General features: G+C 36.4%; 1 protein-coding gene and 1 pseudogene across 4 annotated transcripts in view; one reads left to right on the top strand and one right to left on the bottom strand.

Annotated features, from left to right (window-relative positions):
* The window catches only part of RTTN (rotatin), a 160,501-nt gene that overhangs the window by 73,924 nt on the left and 62,122 nt on the right, over window positions 1-24,455 (top strand). For all 4 annotated transcript variants that reach the window (XM_053206000.1, XM_027069160.2, XM_053206003.1 and 1 more), the window contains 6 exons: window positions 2,457-2,611; window positions 6,985-7,204; window positions 14,232-14,360; window positions 14,827-14,937; window positions 16,716-16,874; window positions 18,398-18,469. In XM_053206000.1, coding sequence (XP_053061975.1) covers window positions 2,457-2,611; window positions 6,985-7,204; window positions 14,232-14,360; window positions 14,827-14,937; window positions 16,716-16,874; window positions 18,398-18,469 — 846 coding nt within the window. The remainder of the gene's footprint in view (window positions 1-2,456; window positions 2,612-6,984; window positions 7,205-14,231; window positions 14,361-14,826; window positions 14,938-16,715; window positions 16,875-18,397; window positions 18,470-24,455) is intronic.
* On the bottom strand, window positions 10,171-10,719 carry LOC106982237 (60S ribosomal protein L27a-like; annotated as a pseudogene).

Raw genomic sequence — 24,455 nt, 5'->3', positions numbered from 1 at the left:
GATGGGGGTGGGAGGGCGGGGAGGGTGGGTGATGGACATTGAGGAGGGCACCTTTTGGGATGAGCCCTGGGTGTTGTATGGAAACCAGTTTGACAATAAATTTCATATTAAAAAAACAAAATAAAACACTTTGATATTATGGAAATTAAAATTTACTGTGTCAAAAAAACCAAAACAAAACCCAGGTTTGTTCATCTTGTCAGTATTTATCAGAGTTGGAGGAAAGGTGGGTGTAATTCAGCCTTTGGTTATTTGGAGCTAAGAATACTATAGTATATATATTTATTTTTATGACTTACTAAATGTGTATCTTGATTGTTTTATTCCTGTATAAAATGTAGAAGTTATAGTTATGTTTTATGTAATTTTATTTGATTCAAATGAGGCACTTCTTGTTCAGGATGAAAGGAAAAGATGAAAAGACAAATGCTCTTTAGGTGTGGAACATAGTAAAGTAAGTTAAAAGAAAACATCTGTTACCAATACTTTCTAAAGTCCCACAGGTATATTATTTAAAAAAAAATGTTTATTTATTTTGAGAGAGAGAGCATGAGCTGGGGAGGGGCAGAGAGAGAAGGAGACAGAGAGAATCCCAAGCTCAGTGTGGACCTCAACGTAGGGCTTGATCCCACGACCGTGACACAATCTAGAGTTAGACGCTTAACTGACCGAGCCACCCAGGCACCCCTCACAGTCATATTATTTATAATTCTGTGTACTTGATTGAAGTATATGGTATATAGTATGTAATATAAACAACTTAGAATTTTCTTCCCATTTAAAAAAATTTTTTTCCCCAAAAAGAATGCAGTTATTTTTTGAGTTCTTTAGGTGAAGGATTGCATAACAATACCAATTACATTTTATCTCTTCTTTTATGTTGTAATATGCAGTATTAATGTGATGTAATACAGGGGACAGGATATTAGCCATATTTGAAGTTAGATGATTCTCAGGCTGAATCCTTGCTTTGTTCATTTGTATGACTTTGGACAAGTTACATAACCTCTTTATAAATCTGTTTGCCCATCTGTAAAATAAGAAAATGCTCATCTTCTAGCCTAATCGAAAAATTAAATGGAGGAATCTTGTTTTCTTTGATGAATAACTATTCCAGCTGTCTTTAATGCTGTTGGTTAATGTAACATTTTCTATTCTTAGTATTATTAAAAATAATCCTGTTACGTTTCTTTAGTTACATTTTTTCAAAGTTGGGAAACAAGAAAAAATTTAAATAATACTAGTTTTATTTCTCAGCCTATCAAATCGGCAAAGATGACAGCAGTAATAATACTCAGCATTGGCTTGAATGCTGTGATCTTCTCCCACCCCGCATCGTCATGTCTATTGGTGCATGTTTTGTAGAGACAATTTGGCAATATATGTTGAAAACATTAAAACTGTTAAAACTATTTTGATTTAGTAATATCATAGCTTGGAATTCATACACCAGATACAATCTGAGTTGAACACCCTGCTGCACATCTCCATGAAATTAAAAATCACTGATGATTTAGTAGTTGGTGTGGAAATCCTTATGATTGAAAAATAATCAGATATTAAAATATTGTGTTTGAAGAAATACTGATAACATTATGTTTATTATTTTTTTATTTTTATTTAAAAAAATTTAAATATTTATTTTTGAGAGAGAGAGGCAGCCAGAGCACGAGGGGGAGAGGGCACATAGAGAGGGAGACACAGACTCTGAAGCAGGCTCCAGGCTCTGAGCTGTCAGCACAGAGCCTGATGTGGGGCTTGAACTCACTGTGAGATCATGACCTGAGCTGAAGTCGGAAGCTTACCCAACTGAGCCACCAAGGTGCCCCTGTTTTTTAATTATTTTTTTAATGTTTGTTTATTTTTGAGAGACAGAGTATGAGTGGGGGAGGGGCACAGAGAGAGAGGGAGACACAGAATCCAAAGCAGGCTCCGGGCTCTGAGCTGTCCTGACTTGGGGCTCAAACCCACGAACCGCGAGATCATGACCTGAGCCGAAGTCAGATGCTTAACAGACTGAGCGCCCCAGGTTCCCCAACATTATGTTTAAAAAGGGGTTATTATAGCGGATTTTTTCACTTGGTCTCAGTTTTGTTAAAAATACAGAATTAGAATTCTGTTTATGTTTATTCTCCCACAATGAGGATAGTATACACCAGTCTACTCATAGCAGCTATCTCTGTGAAGTGTGATCATGGGGTTTTTGTTTTTCTCATTGTGCTTCTTTATATTTTCCTCAGTTTTCTGTAATAGATGTGCTGTTCTTCTTTTGAGATAACATATGAAGCACCTTTTGAGTTTAGAGCATCTCTACTAATGCACTAGAGACCCGTACCTACAGGTTAGGTAATATAACTCTTAGGTAATCCAGAATGTGATTTGCAACAAAAATCTTTATAGGAACAACATACAGCTCAATTAGAGAGTAAACATATTTTTTTAATATTATTGTTTAGAGTCCAAACCCACTGTTAGACCTGCTGGTTCTGACGGAGTCACAGGCACGAGAGGAAACAGATGACATCCGGACTGCTGTCAGGCAACAAGTACAGAAAGAACTGATTGCTCTTTTCAATACCTTGCTGCTCAGTTTCATGGCAGTTACTGACAGGTACCATTTGTGTTGTTGAAGGTTCGGGGACATTCATGTAGAAACTAGTTTCGTTTTGATTTCCAAAGAGTCTTACTTGTTTACTGGTTTCAAATTGAGGAAGCAAGACTTCAGTAGTAATCAGTTGTGGTCTGTTTGTTTTCATTTCAATGAAGTCTCTTGTATAGCCTGATTATAATTTCATACACACACACACACATACACACACACTCACTCTCTCTCTCTCTCTCTCTCTCTCTCTCTCACACACACACACATACACACACAGTATTTTACTGTCTCTTGGTCCTCTCTTAATTCTCTATACATGTATCTGAGCAATCATACCCATTTCTGTGACTTTATGACTTTTTTTTTAACTACATAGATGATTTTCCAATGTGTGTCTATAATTCTGACTTAAAATTTTTTTAATTAGATAAAATTTACTATCTTAACCATTTTAAAGTATACAATTGAATCGTTTTGGTATGTGTACAATGTTGTTCAACTGTCACCATTTAATTCTTTCTTTTCATTACTCTGAAAAGAAACTTTGTACCCTTACCCAAGCCTGTGGCAACCAAGCACTAATTTTTGTCTCTCTGGGAATTTACTTATTCTGTACATTTTATATGAATGGAATCAGACATATATGATCTTTTGTGTCTGATTTCGCATCACGCTTTCAAGCTCCATCCATATTCTAGCACATATCAGTGCTCATTGCTTCCTATGACTGAACAGTAGTCCATGTACAGATAGACCACATTTTGTTTATCCATTCATCTGGTGGTGGACATTTGAGTTGTTTCTACTTTTGAGTATTGTGAATAATGCAGCTTTGAACATTTACATACACGTTTTTGTGTGAACGCATGTTTTTAGTTCCCCCGTATACACCTATGACTGGACTTGCTGGCTCATGTGGTTACTCTGGGATTATTTTCTTGAAGAAGTGCCGAACTCTTTTCCGTAGCAGCTACACCATTTTACATTCCCACTAGCAATGTATAAGTCTTCTAATTTCTCTATGTCCTCTGTAACACTTCTTCTTATGGCCATCCTAGTGGTAGAAACTGGAATCATTTTGGTTTTGATTTTATTTCCCTCATGAAAAATTATGCTCAGCATCCTTTCCTGTGCTTGCTGGTTATTTGTATATCTTCTTTGGAAAAATGTGTATTCAAGTCTTTTGCCTATTTTTGCATTGGGTTGTTTGTTTTTTTGTTGTTGAGCTGTCTTTTTATATATTCTAGACATCAATATCGTATCGAATATGGGGCGCCGGGGTGGCTCAGTCGGCTAAGGGTCCGACTTTGGCTCAGGTCATGATCTCACAATTCGTGGGTTTGAGCCCTGCATCAGGCTCTGTGCTGACAGCTCAGAGCCTAGAGCCTGGAACCTGCTTCACATTCTGGTCTCCTCTCTGTTCCTCCCCTGCTCACGCTCTGTTTCTCTCTCTCTCTCTCAATAATAAATAAAAATTAAAAAAATCTTTTTAAAATATCGTATCGAATATGATTTGCAAATTTTTCTCCCATTCTGTAGGTTATATTTTCACTTTTTGGGTAGTGTCCTTTGATGTTTAAAAGTTTTCTATTTGATGAGGTCTTCTTATGCTGCGATCCCAAGTCTCTGCTGGAGGGAAAGACCTGATCCCCCACACATATTATCATTTGAAACAAACCAAAGTGTCAAATACCCCTAATTCAGTTCAACACCTGACTAGATCTGAAAGCCATTTCTATGAGAAACTATTACGTAATTTTCCCTCAATAACTTTTTTTTTAAACATTTTTAAGTAATCTTTATACACAATGTGGGTCTGAAACTCACAACCCTGAGATCAAGAGTCAAATACTCTACCAACTGAGCCAGCCAGGTGCCCCTCAGTAACTCTTGGACGCAAAGGTTTGACATACAATCACAAATGAGGAGAACTATAAAGAAGTAGGAAAATGTCTCCTGTAGTTCAGAGAAAAATATCATTAGAAATAGACCCACAGATGTCAACTATTACAGGAACTTTATTCTTATAAGTTATTATAATATATATTATAATATTATAATATATCATAATTATATAATTTATATTATAAATAATATATAATATAGTAAATGTAATTATAATATATATAATATAAATTATTACTACAAATAATATTTTATGTTTTAAAGTTTATTTTGAGAGGGAGAGGATGAGTGGGGGGAGGGGCAAGGAGGGAAGGAGACAGAATCTCAAGCAGGCTGTCAGCACAGAGCCTGACATGGGGCTTGAACTCAGGAACCATGAGATCATGACTTGAGCCGAAATCAAGTTGGATACTTAACTGACTCAACTACCCAGGCACCCCTAAGTAATATTTTAAATATAAATATAATATATATTAGATGAAAATATGCGTAATATTGGTAAAACTATGGAGAATATCGATAGCAGAGAAATGGAGACTACAGTTTTTCAAGTAAAAAATTCATCTCATGGGCTTAATAGTGGGCTAGACACAGTATAAAAGCGGATTAGTAAATTTAGAATACAAGTCAATAAAAATTTCACTAGAGAGGGTCACCTAGGAGCCTTCTGAGGTGATGAGAATGTTTTATATGTTGTTATGCTTGGTGGTTGCATGATTATATACATACATAAATCATGTCGTGTATCTATAAGATTCGTGAGTTTTACTACGTACATTGATACCTTATTAAAGTGCTGAAGACAAAAACAGTGAATCCATTGATGGTAGATTCTGTGCAGCTAGACCTGTAATGTGTATAGAATCTCCTGGGGGACTTGTTAAAATATTATCAGCAGCTCAGGAATATACATATTAGGTAAGCACCATAGGTAGTCCTTGGGCTAGACTTTGAGAAACAGCGCTGTGGACTCTTCTTGGATGTTGAGAGGAACTTGCATGGTTATGAGACAAACTGGGTGTGGAGCTTGGGGAATGTTCACAGGGACTAGGAGAGGGAACTGGTGGCGGTTGAACTGGGATTGGTTAGATATCTGCAGAGGCACTATTTCCTTTGGTAGTTTTCTTTTGCAAGCGTTAAGGTAAGAGGGGCAGAAAATGAGAATGACTGGTATGTTAATTTAAAGAACAGAAGAACATTTTTTAATACTGTTGATTAGATTATAGTTGATTCTTGCACAGCCCAGGTTTGAACTATGTGGGTCTATTTTTACCTGGATTTTTTTGAATAAATACAGTATAGTACTTTTATGATTTTCTTGATAATATTTTCCTTTACTGGGACAACTGGCTGGCTCAGTCAGTAGAGCATGAAGCTCTTGATCTCAGGGTTTTGAGTTCAGGCCCCACATTGGGCATAGAGCTTACTTAAAAAAAAAAAAAATAATAATAATGTTTTCTTTCCGCTAGCTTGCCTTTTTGTAAGAATACAGAGTATTATAACAGAAAACATACAAAATGTGTGTTAATTGACTGTTTTATGTTATCAGTAAGGCTTCTGGTCAACAGTTTGCTGTTAGTTGAGTTTTTGGAGAGTCACAAAGTATATGAGGATTTTTGACGGCACATGGGGTTAGTGCCTCTAACTGTACTTTGTTGTTGGTCAGCTGTACTTTGTTGTTGACCTGTGGGAAATATGAATTTATACAAATAACTTTTAGGCTTTGTTGCAAGTTATATGTGTTTCTAAAACTTTAAAAGCAGTTGGATGTCAGGTGTAGAAGAATTGTGATCTTTAAAAATCATTCAACTATACTCATAATACTGTAATTCAACTACACATACGATACTGTAGTACTGTAATATTAAAAACATAGTAGTCATCAGTTTTGGAGTCTAAAAATCTGTATAACTGAGGAAATTTCAGACTTTATTCAAGCTTTGTTACACGCTGATACTTCCCCCAGGAATTTCATCTTTGGATCCATGCCTATCTATTAGTTTCAGGGATTTTGTTTCCTAAAAAAAAAAATGTTCTCTTGATTGTTTCATGTAAATTATGTGTCAAACTCATTAAAACCTTTTATTTTAGCTTTCTGGGGAAAACAATTTCAGCTAATTAAAAATTCAATTTTTGAATGATTCCAGATGATTAAAAGTATAGGTTTAATATATGCCAATTTAACTCATTTAAAGTATGCATTTAATTTTCCATTCTAATTTTTGGTTTTATTTTTGGGTACCAATACCAATATCACTTATCTCTTTTTCAGTGTAATTGTTACTGGTCTTTCACCTCATATTTTAACTATGTTTTCCTTGAAAAGCCTTGTTTTGAGACCGCCATTTCTCTTGGTGCGTATTTTTCTAACTAACATACTAAGTTGTTAGTAACTCTCTGCCATCAGTAAGTTAACCCATTAGCCCATCACACTTGTTCTCTTGTTGATTTTTTTCTTCCTTGCTTTACATACACAGGAAATGCTTGGAACTTCTTCACGTTTTCCAGACACAGCTGGCTCTGAGACTGCTCCAGAGCCTGAGAGTCACTGATGCCCCTCACTTCTATGGCCTGCCTTCCCTCGAGAGGACCTTACGAGGGATGGCTCACCTCACGGCATCTCCGGGATGGAGCTCACACTCTCCTCTCACAAAGCCATTTGAAATTTGTGTCAAGTACTTGTCAGGTCTTCTTGAAGTAAGTAAAAATAACCAGTGACTATAACTAAATAGTAACAACCCCAAAGAATAGCTATTTACTATTTATTGATCGTTCCCTTTGTGCCAGGCATGGTATTTTTTTTTATTTAAAAAAATTATTTTTTATGTTTTTTCATTTTTGAAGGACAAAGAGAGACAGAGCACAAGCAGGGGTGGGGCGGAGAGAGAGGGGGACACAGAATCTGAAGCAGGCTCCAGGCTTTCAGCACAGAGCCTCGAACTCACGAACTGTGAGATCATGACCTGAGCCGAAGTCAGATGCTCAACCAACTGAGCCACCCAGGCGCCCCTATGCCGGGCACAGTGTTAGGTGCATTCTGTGTATCAGTATATTTAATGTAGATTATTCTGCAGTATTCCTATGACTCATTATAATGTGTTAAGTGTTTTAATGATTTTTATTAATAAATATGTAAGATCACTTTTAGAGTACACTCATTTTCAAGAAGAATAAACTAAGGCTTACATTTAAGTCCCCTCATTAGGTAATATATTCACTTATGTTGTCTATCCTTTTTATCTGTGAAACACAGCACATATGTGGAGATTACACAGAACATACATAGCTCAGGCATCACATAGTGAACCTGCCTGATCCAGGCATTGCCAGCACCCAGGGAACATTTGCCATCCCCCTTTTTGAGCTCTTCTCTCCTGAAAGGTAGTTGTTACTTTGAGTTTATGGTAATCATTCTTTACTTTTCTTGGTAATCTTACCACTTAATTATGCGTACATGTTTGCAACAATTCCTGATTTTTTAAGTTTTGTAAAATGGAATCATATGACTGCTTTCTGTCATCAGTATGCATCTGAGACTTGTTCATCCTGCTTCCTGTAGGTAGAGTTAGTTTACTTGTCCAGTGTTCACTATGCTACAGTGTTGAAAGATATTTTGGTTTTTTTATTTTAATGGAGAGCCATTTTGGATCCTGCTTCAATGAATATTCTTGTCTCTCAGTGAAAATGAATTTTTGATAGTTGATTTTCTAACTATTGTTGAATGTGTAGAAGTGTACTCAGTTTTTATATATGAGCCATCTACCCAGCAATCCTTGTTTCCAAACTCAAAGGAAAGACCTTTAATTTTTCACCTCTCACTGTGCTGTTTATGGTAGTTTTTTTCAATTAAGTAAAGAAAAGTAAGTTTCCTTTTAGTCTTGCTTTACCAAGGTGTTTTTTTTTTTAATAACAAATGTACAGTGCTTTTTCTGTATCTTTTAAGATAAACATGATTTTTTTTCCCCCTGTATTCCATTAAGGTGATGGATTAGATTGATTCATTTAAAAATTTTAAACATCCTTGCACTTCTGGGAGAATTTCAACTTAGGTTGTGATGTACTATTCCTTTTATATATTAACAGATTTAGTTTGTTAATGTTTTTAGAATTCTACCAATTTTCTTATGCAGAAAATGGTTTTATAATGACTGCATCTGTCTTCTTTCTCAGGAAACTTTTGTCAGGTTTTAATATCAAAATTAATCCATCTTTATATGTATAAATTATTTTTATGTAACTCTTATTTCCTTTTGAAATAGTTGATTGGAATTGGTGGTATTTAATGCTTAAATGTCTAGTAGAATTTGATGATGAAGCAATTCAGACCTGGAGTTTTCTTTTGGGAAAGATTGTAAATTTTTTAATTTAATTTAATTCAAAAGATTGAATTTTTTAAATCTAGAATTTTGAGATTTTTAATTTTTGGTGTCAGTAAGTTATGTTTTTCTAGTATTTTATCTAAAGTTTTGAATTCCTAGCCCTAAGATTATTCATCAAATCATCTTATTCTTTAAATGTCTGTCAGATCTAGAGGGAGGTCCCATTTCATTCGAGGTATTAAACTATTCTTTCCTCTAGTTCTCTTGATTGGTCTTACTGTGTGTTTGTATGTTTTATTATTATCATTCTTTTCAAAGAATGAACGGTGGACTTTGTTGATCCTCCCTTTAATGTTTTCCCCCATTTCATTAATTTCTCTTTAAGCTTATTTCTTTCTCCTTTTGTTTTAATTTATGGCTTTTTTGTGATAGTCTTATTTCACTGATTTTTTAAAAATGTATTCTCAAGTATTTTTAGCTCTAATTACCTTCTAGGCATGGCCTTAACATTATCTCACACGTTCTGATATGCCCCATTTTCATCATTTGGGTCAGTATAGTTTTAGTATGATGTCATAAATATAGCAATGACGTAGTTCTACATAGTCCTGTTAGAGAAGAGCTTCCCCAGGGTTCCCTGCCAGCCTTGCATTTTATGCACGCCGTCCACAGAGGCAAGGCCTAATCACAGCTTATCTAAGTCTTGCAGAGCTTCCTCTGATCCTTCTGGAACATGAGAACATGGGAGGCTTGTGAGGAACTGCTACAAGACTGTTTCTTACTTGCTTCACTCTTCCTGGGATGTCTGTCACGAGCCTGTTTCTTACTACCTCCTGGGTTCTGATGAGTGAGGCTTTCTGCCTCAGTTCCCTTGCAGGATAGCTGCAGGCTGTAAGCAGCTCGGCTGCAGCGGGGCCGGGGCTCTTCCGCAGAGTGCCCTGCTGTCTGCATTGCTGTCATCTGGCCCCCCTGTGTCAGTGTCACCCTGCGAAAGAGACTGGGAGCTGGCGCTTTGGCTACTGTTGCTTTTGTTTTTAACGTTAAGTAATAACCTGTCTGAATCTAAAAATGACTCATTGTTTCCTTATTGACCAAATCTGTCAGCATTGCTTGTCTTAAAAGGTTCGGTGATAGTCAAGGTCGAATGATAGTCAGAGGTTGGGCTCTTTAACTGTATTAGGACGTCAGCAAAGCCTCTTCGAGGAGGCAGTGTTAGATTTTCAGAGATGAATGGTTGATATCATGGGCATTCTAGACATGGGATGCTTCAACCAACTTGTATCCATAACTTCCTATTCTTTTTTTTTTTTTGGAACGCACTTGCCAGTATTTAATGAACCTTCTTCCATGTGGCTTCAGGCCTTCACGCTGACAGGCTGTTTGGGGAGCTTGCCCTTCCCCCAGACTTTGCAGTAGCCCCATTGCACCACATCGGTTATGGGAGCAGCTCCCGTCTTGTTTTTGGCAGCATTTGCCTGTGTCTGTTCACTGACCAACGTCCAGGGTTTATCGAGGTTGACAGTTGGGCAGAAGCTCTGGCTCCTCTTTAAGTGGTAATGCCTCGTGCCAACCGAATGATATTTGTTGATATGGATCCTGTGGAGATGCCACCAGCACTCCCCTGGTCTCCGGGGTGCTTCCGGTGCTTGCTGATGCAACCGTGGCCGTGGCTCACGTGGCCCCGAAGTTTCTGGGTCTTCTCCAGTCTGGATGGCACATCAGCAGCCATTCCTCTTTATGCTGTGTGCTCCCACCTGCAGTCACACAGTCTGCCTGCCACCAGATACTCCTTTAAAAGCTGAAACCTTACAACCCAAAGCTCTCTATCAAGTGCATAAGGAGTTTTGTAATCTTGCATTTTGAATCTTACATCAGTTTTAGTTTTCCCCCCACATCTCTGAAGTTTCAGTTTTATTTGGCCCATTTCACTAAATAAAACTTATTTTATTTTATTTATTTATTTTTAACGTTTATTTATTTTTGAGACAGAGAGAGACAGAGCATGAACAGGGGAGGGGCGGAGAGAGAGGGAGACACAGACTCGGAAACAGGCTCCAGGCTCTGAGCTGTCAGCCCAGAGCCTGACGCGGGGCTCGAACTCACGGACCGTGAGATCATGACCTGAGCCGAAGTCGGACGCTTAACCGACCGAGCCACCCAGGCGCCCCAATAAAACTTATTTTAAAAGTCTATTTCTTCATATAATTTCTTCTCTTTTCAGATGGCAGTCTGTATACAGAGTTTAAGATCTCTCTTACTCATTTACCTTCCTTTAGGAAGTCTTTTCTTATCTTCCAGACATACACAGGGAAGAGTGACTGGCCTCTTCCTAGGTTGTATACCTGTAACAGTTTATATATGCCATTATTATGGTGCTTAAGACATTGTATCTCTGTTTTGTTTTACGCGTTGATCTGTTGTTAGACTGTAAGCTTGTGGGAATCACCTTTGTATCATTTCCACTAACCCATAGCGTCCCATTATCCTAACATAGTGATTGGCACATATTGTTGAAATAACAACTAATTTAATTTATATGTATCTTACATGTGGTTTTAAATTAGAATACAGTTTGAGTAATATTGAAATGTGATTTAAATGAATATAAATTATGTGTGTTTAATTTTTGTGCTTTCATCATTAAATCATGCTTTAGGTGATGTTTGTATATTCAGCTGTAAACCATGCTTCAGATGATATTAACTAGAATTTATCTCAAAAGTATATCTTATTTTGTTAAAAAGATTTCAAAATCCTAAATACTCTTATATGTACTATAAAATTGAATATGAATTTGAGTGTAGCTGTTTTAATTGAATAAACTTTTTTTCTGGAATAATTATAAATACTAAAAAAGTACACATGGTCAGTGTATGATGAGTTATTCTAACCTTCAAGGTGTCATAACACACAATTTATACATTCATACAGAAATGGATGAATTTTTAGAACAGTTATGTTAGCTTAAAGACCTTATTGTAGTATTTTTTAAAAAGTCAGATCCTCTAATGCATTTAAAATATAATTCAGTATACAAGTACCTAATTTATAGCATTGTGTGTAATGTGATTTGTATATACTCCATTTATAAACCTTTTGGAACTCATCTCCTCTATGAAGTGACTTACCTGTTTCCAATCAGGGATATATGTGAGGGTTGACTACAGCAGTGACTGAAGAAGTTAGGTGTTAACATTGTTTATATTTGGAAACTATCGGGAGTGCTTTTGTTTTTGAAACTGTGTAAGATTCAGATCACACGTTGTGTTTCAAATACCAGGAATTAAAAGGAGCTTTCTATGGTATTGGAGAACAAAAGGGTTTCTTAGTTCTAGGTGAGAAATTGAGGCAAATGTATTAGCTAAGGAGTAGATAAAAAAGTACAATCCCTGTTTTAGAATGTTCCACAGTTAAGAAAAACTTGGTTAGCAAATCTTGATTTGGTATAAACAGAGGAGTATACTTCATGCTTTACACGTCTTGGGAAGAAAATCTTTTTGTCTTCACATTAAGTGACAGGAAAATAATATGAAGAAATCTGTCACTTGGTAGACATTGTGGCAGAGTCCCATTAAATCTTACTTGGGACCTTTTGCATAGTTAAATAATTAGTAAACATTTAGATTTATTTTCCTACTAAAGAATCAAGTAAGGCTTATGTGAATAGACATTGAAACAAAGTCATTGTTGGTCCAAATGATTTACTTTATAGTTTCTCACTAAAGCGGACTCCTTTTCAGAAGGGAGCTGTATTTCTAGTATAGGTATTTTGTTTTGCATAGTGAAAATAGAATGGGAATATTTGCTTTTCGTGGTTGAGAAATGAGGCTTTTAAACTAAGCATGATACATTATGATAAGTGCATAAACTGTGATAATTAAATTCTTAAAACCAGACAGAGTATAATTCCACAGATATGACCAAAAGGTCAGATTGAAAGGAAATAATCCCTAAATTCTTGGCTTGTCACTTACCAACTGGGTATGAAACCATCATACTGTAGCTGTCTCCAGTGACTTAGCGGAAGACAAGAAGGGCTTGAATCATTCAAGTGTCTTATTCTTAAGATAGTCCCTTAAAGTTTTAAACTTTTAATTATGAAAACTTTCAAACATACACACATGAGTGTGTAGTAGAGCAAAGCCCGTCACCTATAATTTCAGCTCCTGGACAATCTTGGGTTATTTTTCAGACATCATGTATAATTATTTGGTTTATGAAAATTCTGATGTAACATACAAATCCCATATTATCTATGAATAAATTGCTTCTGTTAAATAAGCTATACCTATCATGATTTATTATTTGTGCCATCTTTTTTAAAAAAAAAATTTTTAGTGTTTATTCATTTTTGGAAAGACAGAGAGAGAGTGCGAGTGGGGGAGGGGCAGAGAGAGAGGGAGACACAGAATCCGAAGCAGGCTCCAGACCCTGAGCTGTCAGCACAGAGCCTGACGCAGGGCTCGAACTCACAGACTGTGAGATCATGACCTGAGCCAAAGTCAGATGCTTAACCAACCGAGCCACCCAGGCACCTCAATTTGTGCCATCTTTTTGAAATAATCTGCTGCATGAACTGAAAAGTAGTCTCTATTTTAAGACAAAATGACTTACTTTAAAGGATTCTGTGATGGATAAAAGCATCCAGAGTCCTTGGGTGAATGAACTGAAATACTTGACGTTGTATTGGTCAGATAATAGGTAGTTTCGATTGTTTTGACTCAAAACAGATTTTTCCTTTATAGTATGTTGGCACTTAAATATAGTTAGCATTCCTTTTCTTACTAAAATTTTGTGAATTATAAGTGGTCTTTTGTCACTTTGAATATGTGTCTTAAATGTTTATTTATTTATTTTTTTTTTAAGAGAGAGAGAGAGAGACAGAAAAAGTGTGCGTGCATAGTTGGGGAGGGGCAGAGAGAAACAGAGGGAGACAGACTGCTTCAGACAGAGCAGGGCCTATTGTGGGGCTCAGACCTACAAATTGTGAGATAATGAATTGAGCTGAAATCAAGAGTCAGGTGCTTAACTGACTGAGCCACCCAGTTGCCCCCTAAGTGTATTTTTTAAATAAGATGTTGTAAACTCTTTTACTTAAAGGATACTGTATCATTTGGAAAATGCATGAGCATATTCTAAATTACAAAAGTCTTCTAGGAGGATACTACAAATCTTTGTACAAGTTCCAAAGGGAGAAAATTTTAAAGTAAGAATATTTATTTTAATTGTAGTAACACAAAACCTAAAGTATACCATCTTAACTATTTTTAAATGTATAAACTAAGAATGTTGTATATACTTTATGTGGTTAAGATTCAAATCAGACAAGTTAGTAGAGAGTTATGTATTTGTTTTTATATACCACTCAGAGCAAAGTCACCATAATATTGTTTGTGCTTTTTCAGGTCATTACTTCTTTTTACGTGGAGCGTGGAGGAAATGCGATGTCCTTTATGGGAAAAGGGGTCACCAAGAGCACAATTCTTTGCTTGCTTCACTTATCCCACGAGATGATGGCCCAAGCCCAGAGCTCGGTGAGAGCATCAGAAGCCGCCTGTCTTCTCAACAGTTTCTAGACAAGGAATGTGCTGTGTCTCACACGTTTCAAGCCTATATGAAAATATCTCATTTGATTTTTCTTCTTAGGAGACAGAAATGACTTCTGACTGAGATGTTTCTTAGAAGTTGTGTATTACACAAATCTGAATTTTATTTGAAATACATTTTGATTGAAATCTGGCTCTAGAGAACTACATTTTGTCTAAATCATGGGGGAGGTAGTTGTTTTGAAGACAAGTTGTTTTGTTTAACTTTTTAAGTAGAAACTGAGATTTTTGTTTGCCTTGTTTTGGTTAAATACTAAATTAAAGCCAAGTCTTAAGTACATTTTAACTTTGTTTTGAGTAAAAAAATTTTTAAATGTAAAAATTACTTTAAACATTTTCTGTTGTATTCCTAGAGCCTTACCTAATGTGTCTCTGTTCCTTTTGTTCGTTCTAGGAGTGGATGTCACTCTGGTTCTTGCCTCTGGGGAGTCACAGCGAAGACCAGGCCCCTACTCAGCAAGGATTGGCTTGGTTGATTCCATTATGGGTTGATCGAGACCCAGAAGTCAGTGTGAAGGAAAATGGAGTCCATTATGTGTAGATTAAAAACAAGTGAAACAAACAAATATATACATATACATATATATGTATACATATATGTATATGTATATATTTGTGTTTTCCAAAATGAGATTATTTTAGTGACTGTACCTTCAGCTGTTTACTCTGTCCTAGTCAGTTTGGGCTGCCGTAACAAAATACCATAAACGAGGTGGCTCAGAAAACAAATGTATTTTCTTATAGTTCTGGAGGCTAGAAATCTGAGATTAGGTGTCAATAATGTTGGGTTCTGGTGAGGGCTCTCCTTTCTGGCTTACAGACAGCTGCCTTCTCACCGTGTGCTCATGTGACCTTCCTCCTCTTATGAGGCCACCAATCCTATCGGATTAGGACCCCACCTTATGACCTCAGTTAACTTTAATTACATCCTAAAAGCTCTGTCATCAGGTTTAGGTATATTAGGGGTTAGGGCTTCAACATAGGAATTTAGAGGGGATACAGTTCAGTTAGTTCATAGCAGACCCTCTTCAATCACACTCATTAGAGTACAGATTAAAAATAGAAAAAAAAAAGGATTATAGAAACTTTCACTTTTAGAGAGAACAGTGAAAAATTATTGGAGAAGCCCAGCCATTTTCAAAGAATTTAGAAGGATAGCTGCCAAGTGATATTTGTGTGTCATTTAATAGAACAGTACGATTATGGCGCAAAATTTTATGTTATTAATAAATTTTCCAGTTGTAGCCATTTGTCCACTTACCTCTTTTTTAAAACCACTTTATTAGGTATGATTGACATGGAAAATCTGTACATATTTAATATGTACAAATTCATGAATTTGGAGATAAGTGTATACTTCTGAAATCATTACTACAATTGTACTGTAAACATATCCTTCACCTACAGAAGTTACTTCTTGTCCTCTTATTTATTTTTGTGATTAGAACACTGACCATAAGATCTAGCCTCCTAGCAAATTTTTAAGTATCTGATACAGTACTCTTAACTATGGGCACCGTCCATTAACTTCAAACAAGAAATGATTATATTCTGTTACAATAAAAACCTTGGTTTTTAGAAACATTATTTGGTCTGAACATACAGGTTCTATTCTTTATATACATCAGACTTGTTTGCTTGACCATGTGATGACTACATTGTTTTTTGCTATCCTGTAGCTTCCAGTGAAACTGTTTTAGAATAAGAATTCAGAAGTCAACCAAAATGCATAGCTCACACAGCAGTGGTACTGTGGCAAACATATTACAGCACATTAATCTTATTTGAAACATTTTTCTTTTACAGTAATTTTGGGGAAAATACTAAATGCTTTAGGGAAAGACAGTTCAGTTATTTCTTTTTGCAAAGAAGTTTCAAAAAGGTTAAAGCCATTTATTTGGAAGAAGCACTAATAGGGATGGAGAAGAAAATAATAGATAACCTCTTTAAAAATGAGGAATAAACAGGAATCATGTTCATAAAAAATGTGTAAGCACTCTGTGCTCTCCTAGAAAGAGGCTTGTGAGCTATAATTTTTATTCTTATTTGTACCTGGTTTTGACTTTCTGTGACATTTGCTTTTATTGAACTTTTCTATATTGCTTGTTTGATGGAATAGGATTTTTATTCATTCATAAATTTATAGGACACTGTTTTCTATAAGTGTCTTATAATTTAGGATCGTCAAGACAGTGTCATAAAAGCATGATATTTTACGTACCAGAGAAATTAAGAGTTCATGTTAAGGAATTGGGTTCTTTGGTTTGACTTTTCTTTGAACAGGTGAGGTTCACTTCACTGGGATTAGGATCGGCACTGACCACCCTTGAAACAGGTTGTGTGGCCTTGGCAAACAGCTGTCAGAACATTTCTGGTGGGCTCTGGGGGACTGTGGTGAACATTCTTCTGGACCAGTCGGAATGCAGTGTGGTGCGCAGGGAGGTATGCCTGTCCGCCTAGCACCTTGTCCCCATTCAGCCTTAGAAACTCGAGGTCGTATGGTCTTTGTAAACCACACTCTCTTGGGAATGACTTATCATTGGTGTCCTCTATGTTGTGGACTGATTGCTGGCCATTATCTTTCGTACCTGCAAATAAAACCTCAAATAAAATACTAGTAGAGAATAAAAAAGATACTAATTCACAGTAAATACTGGAGTCCTTTATTTTGAGAAGACCAAAGTAGAATTTGGTATATTTTTATATGAATTCTTTTATATTATCATACATTAAAAGGTAGTTCATGGGAAAAAAGTTACTTTCATATTACCTCAGGGCATGAATCTCTAATATCTATAGATAGAGCTTTACTTAAGATGAATGGCTGTCAGATAACTCTGTAGTAGTTATCATATATGAGAGGAAAAGTAAACCCTTTTTTAATTCTTTCTAAATAATTTGTGGCTTCATTTTATTGCCGCTTTTATTGAAATGATTGATGCAATCTTTTTTAATGTTTATTTATGTTGAGAGAGAGAGAGAGCATGCACAAAGGGAGCTTGAGCGGGGGAGGGGCAGAGGGAGGGGGAAAGAATCCCAAGCAGGTTCTGAGCTGTTACGGCAGAGCCCAATATGGGGCTCAGTTTCATAAACCTGAGATCATGACCTGAGCTGAAATCAAGAGTCGGGCGCTCAACCAGCTGAGCCACCCACGTGCCCCTCGATGCAAATATTTTTAAAAACAGTGATGCAAGAGTGATCTGAGGCTTATGAAGAAAACAGCAGCTCCAGGGCCCACCATTTGCCAGTTCCCAGTTCCAAAATCCAAATGCTATAGTTTTCTTGCTGTTTTTAAGTAGTAATGCTTAATCTCGTAGCTTCCTCTTGATTCACCAACTTTAAAGATATCTATTGACTTCAAGTAAAGATGGTCTCAAATTTCACTCTCTTTGGATCCCCTCTGTTACCCCCGTTATTCACCCCTCATACCACAATCTTTCACTGTATACATAATCAGTGTTCATGTTAGTACCATTATTTAATTTGACCATCTTAAGGACCTAGAAGGTAAAGTTGGACATTTGTGGTTTGTGTTTCTAGTTGGGACTTTTTTATTGAGAACAGCTTGTATGAGAGGGATAGTCGGGGGGGGAGGGGGGGAAGGGAAGGATGTGTGTATGTGTTTGTGTGTCTGTGTGTGTGTGTGTGTGTGTGTGTGTGTAAGGAAATAATAGAAGTGTGAAAGTGTATTTCTTAACTGCTACCAGAACAGTTTATATTTTATAGATCATTTTTTTTGGAAAAATAAAATTCTGAAATAGGAAAAAATATATTTCCTGATGAAATAATTTCCTTCACTGTTAGGTCATCATATAACAAGAAACGGGCTTGGCAAATTCTCATAATGATGTCTCAGTATATGCAGTTGCCCAGTGATACGGTTTTTATTATTAAATTCGATATATTGGTTATTTCAGAGATGACAGCAAGATGGCAGTATTGACATTTTCTTTTTTTTATTTTAGGCTGCATTTATTCTTCAGAATCTCCTTGTAATTCCAATGCCTTCAGTAATTTTAAAGGATTATACTTGGCAGGTGGGTAACTTTAAGCAGTTATCAAGCTGGTAGATATTTGAGATTAATTGATGATTAAATTTCAGCATATATATACATATATACACATATATTGTCACTGATGAAACTTTATGGCAACAGGACCTCTTAAAAGAGAATTTGGAAGGGGTGCCTGGGTGGCCCAGTCAGTTGAGTGTCTGACTCTTGATTTCGGCTCAGGTCATGATCTTACGGTTTGTGGGATCGAGCCCCATTTAGAGTGTGGAGCCTGCTTTGGATCCTCTTTCTCCCTGTCTCTCTGCTCCTCCCCTGCTCATGCTGTCTCGCTTTCTTTCTCAAAATAAATAAATGAACTTAAAAAAAAATGTAGAATTTTTTTTTGTGCTTGATCAGATTTACAAATCCTTTTCCATAACGTTAAAAATAATTTTGAGCAGAAATAATAGATGACATGTTTACCATGTACAGAAACATTAATAGCTAATATAGAGCTTATTATGCAGTCTTCTAGGAGCTTAACATTATTTAACTTAATATTTAACTTGTGTAATTGACTTGTGGGCCACTAATATCCTCATTTTGTAGATTAAGAAGCTTTCACACAGAGGGTTTAAATAACTTGCCCTGAATCACACCTTTGCTTTGAGTCTAGCTGGTCTCATACCCACCCAGTATACACCTCTGTAATTTAATAGTTATACACAAAATTATTTATACTTAGGTATGTGTTACTGTTAACATTTTTTTTTTAACCTTTTCTGGGTTAGTGCAGTTAAGGTCATAATTTGTCTTTCTTTGGTTCTTACTGGATTAATTTTTTGTTTCATGTTCTGAATGTTGAGTCTAGTAGTACCTAGCTTTTTTGCAGCCTGCTGCTTTTTAGATGATTTGGAGGATAGAAGAACAGTGTCACTGGGGAGGTAAGATGTGCTGTTTCTCTGTGTGTTTGTTAATCACACTATTGTACCTCACTCTCCAGGATCCTAGACAAATCTGAGGTTTCTTTTGAAATTTTTGTTAGAACATATCTTTGGAGGAATTGCTGAATCCACTTGAGCCTTTGTGAAGACAGCTTTTCAGGCAGTGATGTGAAGTGTGGATCCAGGTGGTTGTTAAGGCCCACATCTCATTAAACTCTTGGAAGTTTCACTTTTCCACACTTGACACACCCAGCTTAACTCTGCCAGTTATGGAGGATCCCACGCCACTTTCCCACTTGTTCTTGTAATTTGTTTAACACTGCCTTCTCATCCTGGTTGCTTATTCACCATCTGCCTCGTAATAAAACCATAGGAGACAAAACTGGAAAGAATACACAGGATTAATATTTATGTTACTGGTGTAGTAGTTTTGATGCTTGTTATCCAATAACTAGATTTTAAGAGGTGTTGTTCTTGGCTCAAATGCAAATCACCACTAGTCCCGTTGTTAAACGAGTGACACTTGTGTATTATAAGCTTGGTAATGTAATGCCATCAAATTTTTTATTATTGAAATAGCTATAATATAAAAGCTCGAGTAATACTACTTCTGGGTCCTATTGGAGCTCATGGGACATTTTATTATACTACGGAAGCATGTGTAGATGTTCACATTTTTCTCATACAAGTTAAATAGGGCACAGTTCCTTTGTCTTGCTAGTGACCATGCTTACTACATGGTTTTGTTATTCTCCATGTTTTTATCACAGAATTAATTTTCTACTACAAAGTTGAAAATAGTGCTTAGAATGAGCTTTTGGGCTCTTCTGCCAGAATCTGAAATTCTGAGAGCTGCTCCAATCCAAAATAGTATTTGATAATGAAACTTTTGCTAGTCTTTAGCAAAATTAGGAAAATAAGTCTAATTTTTTTGTGTTTGTAATAAACTTAGATTTTCTTCATGTTCTTGGTTATTATTTTTGGTTTCTAAGTGTCCTCATTTAGCATTATGATTGGTTGGTAGCCTCATATTTGTCCCCCAACATTTTAAAAGTTTAGTGGTACTTTATTTATTAAAAAAATTTTTTTTAATGTTTATTTAAAAAAAAATTTTTTTTTTAACATTTATTTATTTTGGGGACAGAGAGAGACAGAGCATGAACGGGGGAGGGGCAGAGAGAGAGGGAGACACAGAATCTGAACCAGGCTCCAGGCTCTGAGCGGTCAGCACAGAGCCCGACGTGGGGCTCAAACTCATAGACCGCGAGATCGTGACCTGAGCTGAAGTTGGACACTTAACCGACTGAGCCACCCAGGCGCCCCTAATGTTTATTTATTTTTGAGAGAGAGACAGAGTGTGAGTGGGGGAGGGACAGAGAGGGGGGAACATAGAATCTGAACCAGGCTCCAGGCTCTGAGCGGTCAGCACAGAGCCCGATGCGGGTCTCGAACTCGAACAGAGAGATCGTGACCTGAGCTGAAGTTGGATGTGTAACCAACAGAGCCACCCAGGCGCCCCTAGCGGTACTTTAAATTCCACCGTGAAAACAGCTGTTCCAAGAAGGGAGAAAAATAGTTTTCAGATACTTCAATGGAATTTTATAATCTTCAAGAGGTTTGACCTTTGCCAGTTTATTACATCCGGAAAGAAAGTGCTACATATCTAGTATTCTGAAATTAAAACTGTCTTTGGTAGAATGATGAATAATGATCTTATTCCAAAAACTGTTTCATTTGCTTATCTTAATATGCATTTCACAGTATTTTGGGGATAGAGCAGGAAGTAGCACCAGTATCTAGAAGCTTTGTAAATACTGTATTTTGGTTGAGATAGATATTTGATTAATTATGTTTTACAAAGAGAATTACTTTTACTGCTTTGCACTTTGTTTTGATGCCTCAAGTCTGATCTGATGGCCTCTGTACTGTTGTTCCACTCGGCATTCTACAGTGTTCTTTTTGTGATTTCTACCCATTTCCAAATTCTTTCCCTGCACCCCCAGAATAAATTCCCATTTCATGTCACTGTCTGGGATTGTTGTACTTCAGAGTAGTGATGATTCACATATATAAATTATGTAACTGGTTGGTTTTTCTTCTATTGTTTTGTACTAGAAAGCTTAGAGCCTTCCTATCAAATGTGGCTTATCTGGTACATACATTTTTTTTACTTTATTCTTGGTTATGTTATTTTCTTTTTTTTTCTTTTTTTGTTTTTTAATTTTAATTTTAATTTTTTTAGATTTAAAAAAAAAATTTTTAATGTTTATTTATTTATGAGACAGACAGAGTGTGAGCGGGGCAGGAGCAGAGAGAAAGGGAGACAGAATCCGGAGCAGGTTCCAGGCTCTGAGCAAGCTGTCAACACAGAGCCTGATGCAGGGTTTGAACTCACAAACCGCGAGATCGTGACCTGAGCTGAAGTTGGATGCTTAACCAACTGAGCCACCCAGGCGCCTCCAGTTCTGTTATTTTCATACCTTTGTTTTTCTTTCTTTCAACCCCGCTATAGTTTCACTATCATGTTATAATCTATCTTTCCCTGTAATAGGCTTTAAATCTTTTCTGGAACAAGGGGAAGCATGAGTCACTTAAAACATTTTAATTTTAAAAAATATTAAAAATACATTTAGTAACCTGTATAATCCAATTTATTTTATTTATTATTTTTTTATAATTTTTTTTAACGTTTATTTGTTTTTGAGAGAGAGAGAGAGAGAGGGACAGTGTCTGACCGGGGGAGGGGCAGAGAGAGAGGAAGACACAGAATCTGAAGCAGGCTCCAGGCTCTTGAGCTGTCAGCACGGAAGTTGACATGTGGCTCAAACTTAGTGAGCCATGAGATCATGACCGGAGCTGAAGTCGGATGCTTAACATACTGAGCCACCCAGGCACCTCTGTATAATACATTTTAATCTTCTTTTAATCAGAAAGACACTAGCATTTAATACCTATGTGAATAATTTAGGTTCTTTTTCATATATTTCCTTTACTGCCAGGCCTAATTTCTTGCCTTATTTCTATGTAGAATGTATGTGACCTTATTTTTAATGTATTTTTAAAATGTTTCTCTCAGCCCCTGCCAGACATGATAGCTCTTTGTCAGCCTTTGCTAGCGCATGATGATATTGCCAAGTAAAGTTAAAAATCAGGTCTTAAGTTTTGTAGCCTGACTCCCCACTTACTTTTTTGCATGGGTGTAGAAATGTAGTGGATGTGGGCGGTCACCGGGAGTAGGGGAGATAAAGAGCCTGAGTCTTTCTGCTGCTTCCCTCAGCACCTCCGTTAGGGCCTGAAACCCGGGCTCCTGCTGCAGTGAGAACCCAGGTTCTGGTATGTCAGTCCTGCTGTATCACAGATCTTTTCTGTTCAAGGCACTGTTCTTAAGAGTGATGCTTATAAGTATTTGTCTTTCCTTCTTCAAGGCTACAGCCTCCTCGGGCAGAGGAAACACAAATCACTGTGCACGAGGCCCTAAACTGTCATGCTCCCTGTTCTCCGATGTCTTGTAAACTCTGCAGTCTGACTTGGTGTTAGTGCTCTTGCTTGTGGAAAATTGTGTTTCTAGGTTTAGTTTGAGGACCATTGGCACAAATCCATATCCCTGCAACACTAACAACCTGAATGGAACTTTGGAGTTACTTATAACAAATTTATTGGTTAGATAGGGATTATCTATGAAGTTTGTTTGCGTTCATTTCTGTAAACATTTGTTGAGTACCTAAATTTTGGAGATTCACAGGTGATCAGATTTACTTCTCTGGGGCTTATGGCATATGGGAGAAGACAAACATATCCGGGGAACATTGGTAGAATATTTTATGTAGGATCATGGTAGCATATGCATAAGTTTTGTAATATTAAAGTTGTTCTTTCCACTTGAAAATGGTATGACACATTTGAATGTAAAGGTGATTTCATGCACTTACATACAATGAGTTGTCAGTTTGTGGTGCAAGTACACTTGTTTGTGATTTGGTTCCTTTCCATATTAGGGATAGGACTTTGAGCTGTCCACATATGTTTTAGTTTTTTAACTTTATTTGGAAACAAAAATCACCTTATATAAAAGTTGCAGAAATGGTACCTTGTACCCAGATTCCCCTTATGTTCTAATTATACCAGATTTGCCTTAATTCTACCTGCTGGTATTTTTTTTCTGAACTGTTAAGAGGTGCAGGCATAATGCTTCTTTTTCTCCTAAACACTTGTGTGAATTTCCTAAAAATGAAGACATTCTCTTATAAAATCATAATAATTATCAAAATTAGGTAATTATTCAAATTTTTCCAGTTGTCCCACTGTTGTCCTTTACAACACCCCAGTCAGGATCTAGGACCTGGTTGGGGAATACGTGTTGCATATAGTTGTCATGTCTACTTAGTTTCTTTTAGCTAAAATCGTTCCTAAATCTTTAACATTTATGACCGTAGCATTTTTGAAGAGTTTAGGCTATTTAATTTTTATAATATTCTTTAATTCAGTTTATCTGTCCTCAGGATTAGATTCAGGTTATACATTTTTTGACAGAAAAGCCACAGAAGTGACGTGTTCTTGTTAGTGTGTTGTCTCAGGAGACAAGATAAACTCTTTGCCCCATTACTGGTGATACTGACTTTGCTTGTTTGGTCAAGGTAGAGTCTACTTGTTTCCTTCATGTGGAGTTACATTTTTTTTTTTTTTTTAATTTTTTTTGAAGGGAGATATGCTGAGATTGTGTCAATACCTATTTCTCATCAACTTTTCTTCTACTAGTTTTAACTTGATTTGTGATTCTTGTCTAAAGCAATTATTATAGAATGGTTGCCAAATGATGACTTTCTAATTATGTCATTCTTTCTTTTTGTCTGTCATTTATTATATTTTAATGTAAGAAAGAGCTTTCTTTTCTGCCCCATTTATTTATTTATTTACACCAGTATGGACTCAAAGATTCTTAGATTGTTTTATGAGTTATAATCTGTTTCTGTCGTTATTTATTTAGATAGTCAAATTGTTCCAGATTTGACTAGGAGGAGACCCTTCATGAAGAATCTTTTGTCCTTTTAATGTGTTTTCATCAGTCTTTGAGCACTTCTTTCCTTTCT

The sequence above is a fragment of the Acinonyx jubatus genome, chromosome D3 (genome assembly GCF_027475565.1).
Source record: "Acinonyx jubatus isolate Ajub_Pintada_27869175 chromosome D3, VMU_Ajub_asm_v1.0, whole genome shotgun sequence".
In the NCBI taxonomy this organism is placed as follows: domain Eukaryota; kingdom Metazoa; phylum Chordata; class Mammalia; order Carnivora; family Felidae; genus Acinonyx; species Acinonyx jubatus.
Note: the sequence above shows the minus strand (reverse complement) of the source record. Positions and strands in the feature narration are given on the sequence as shown.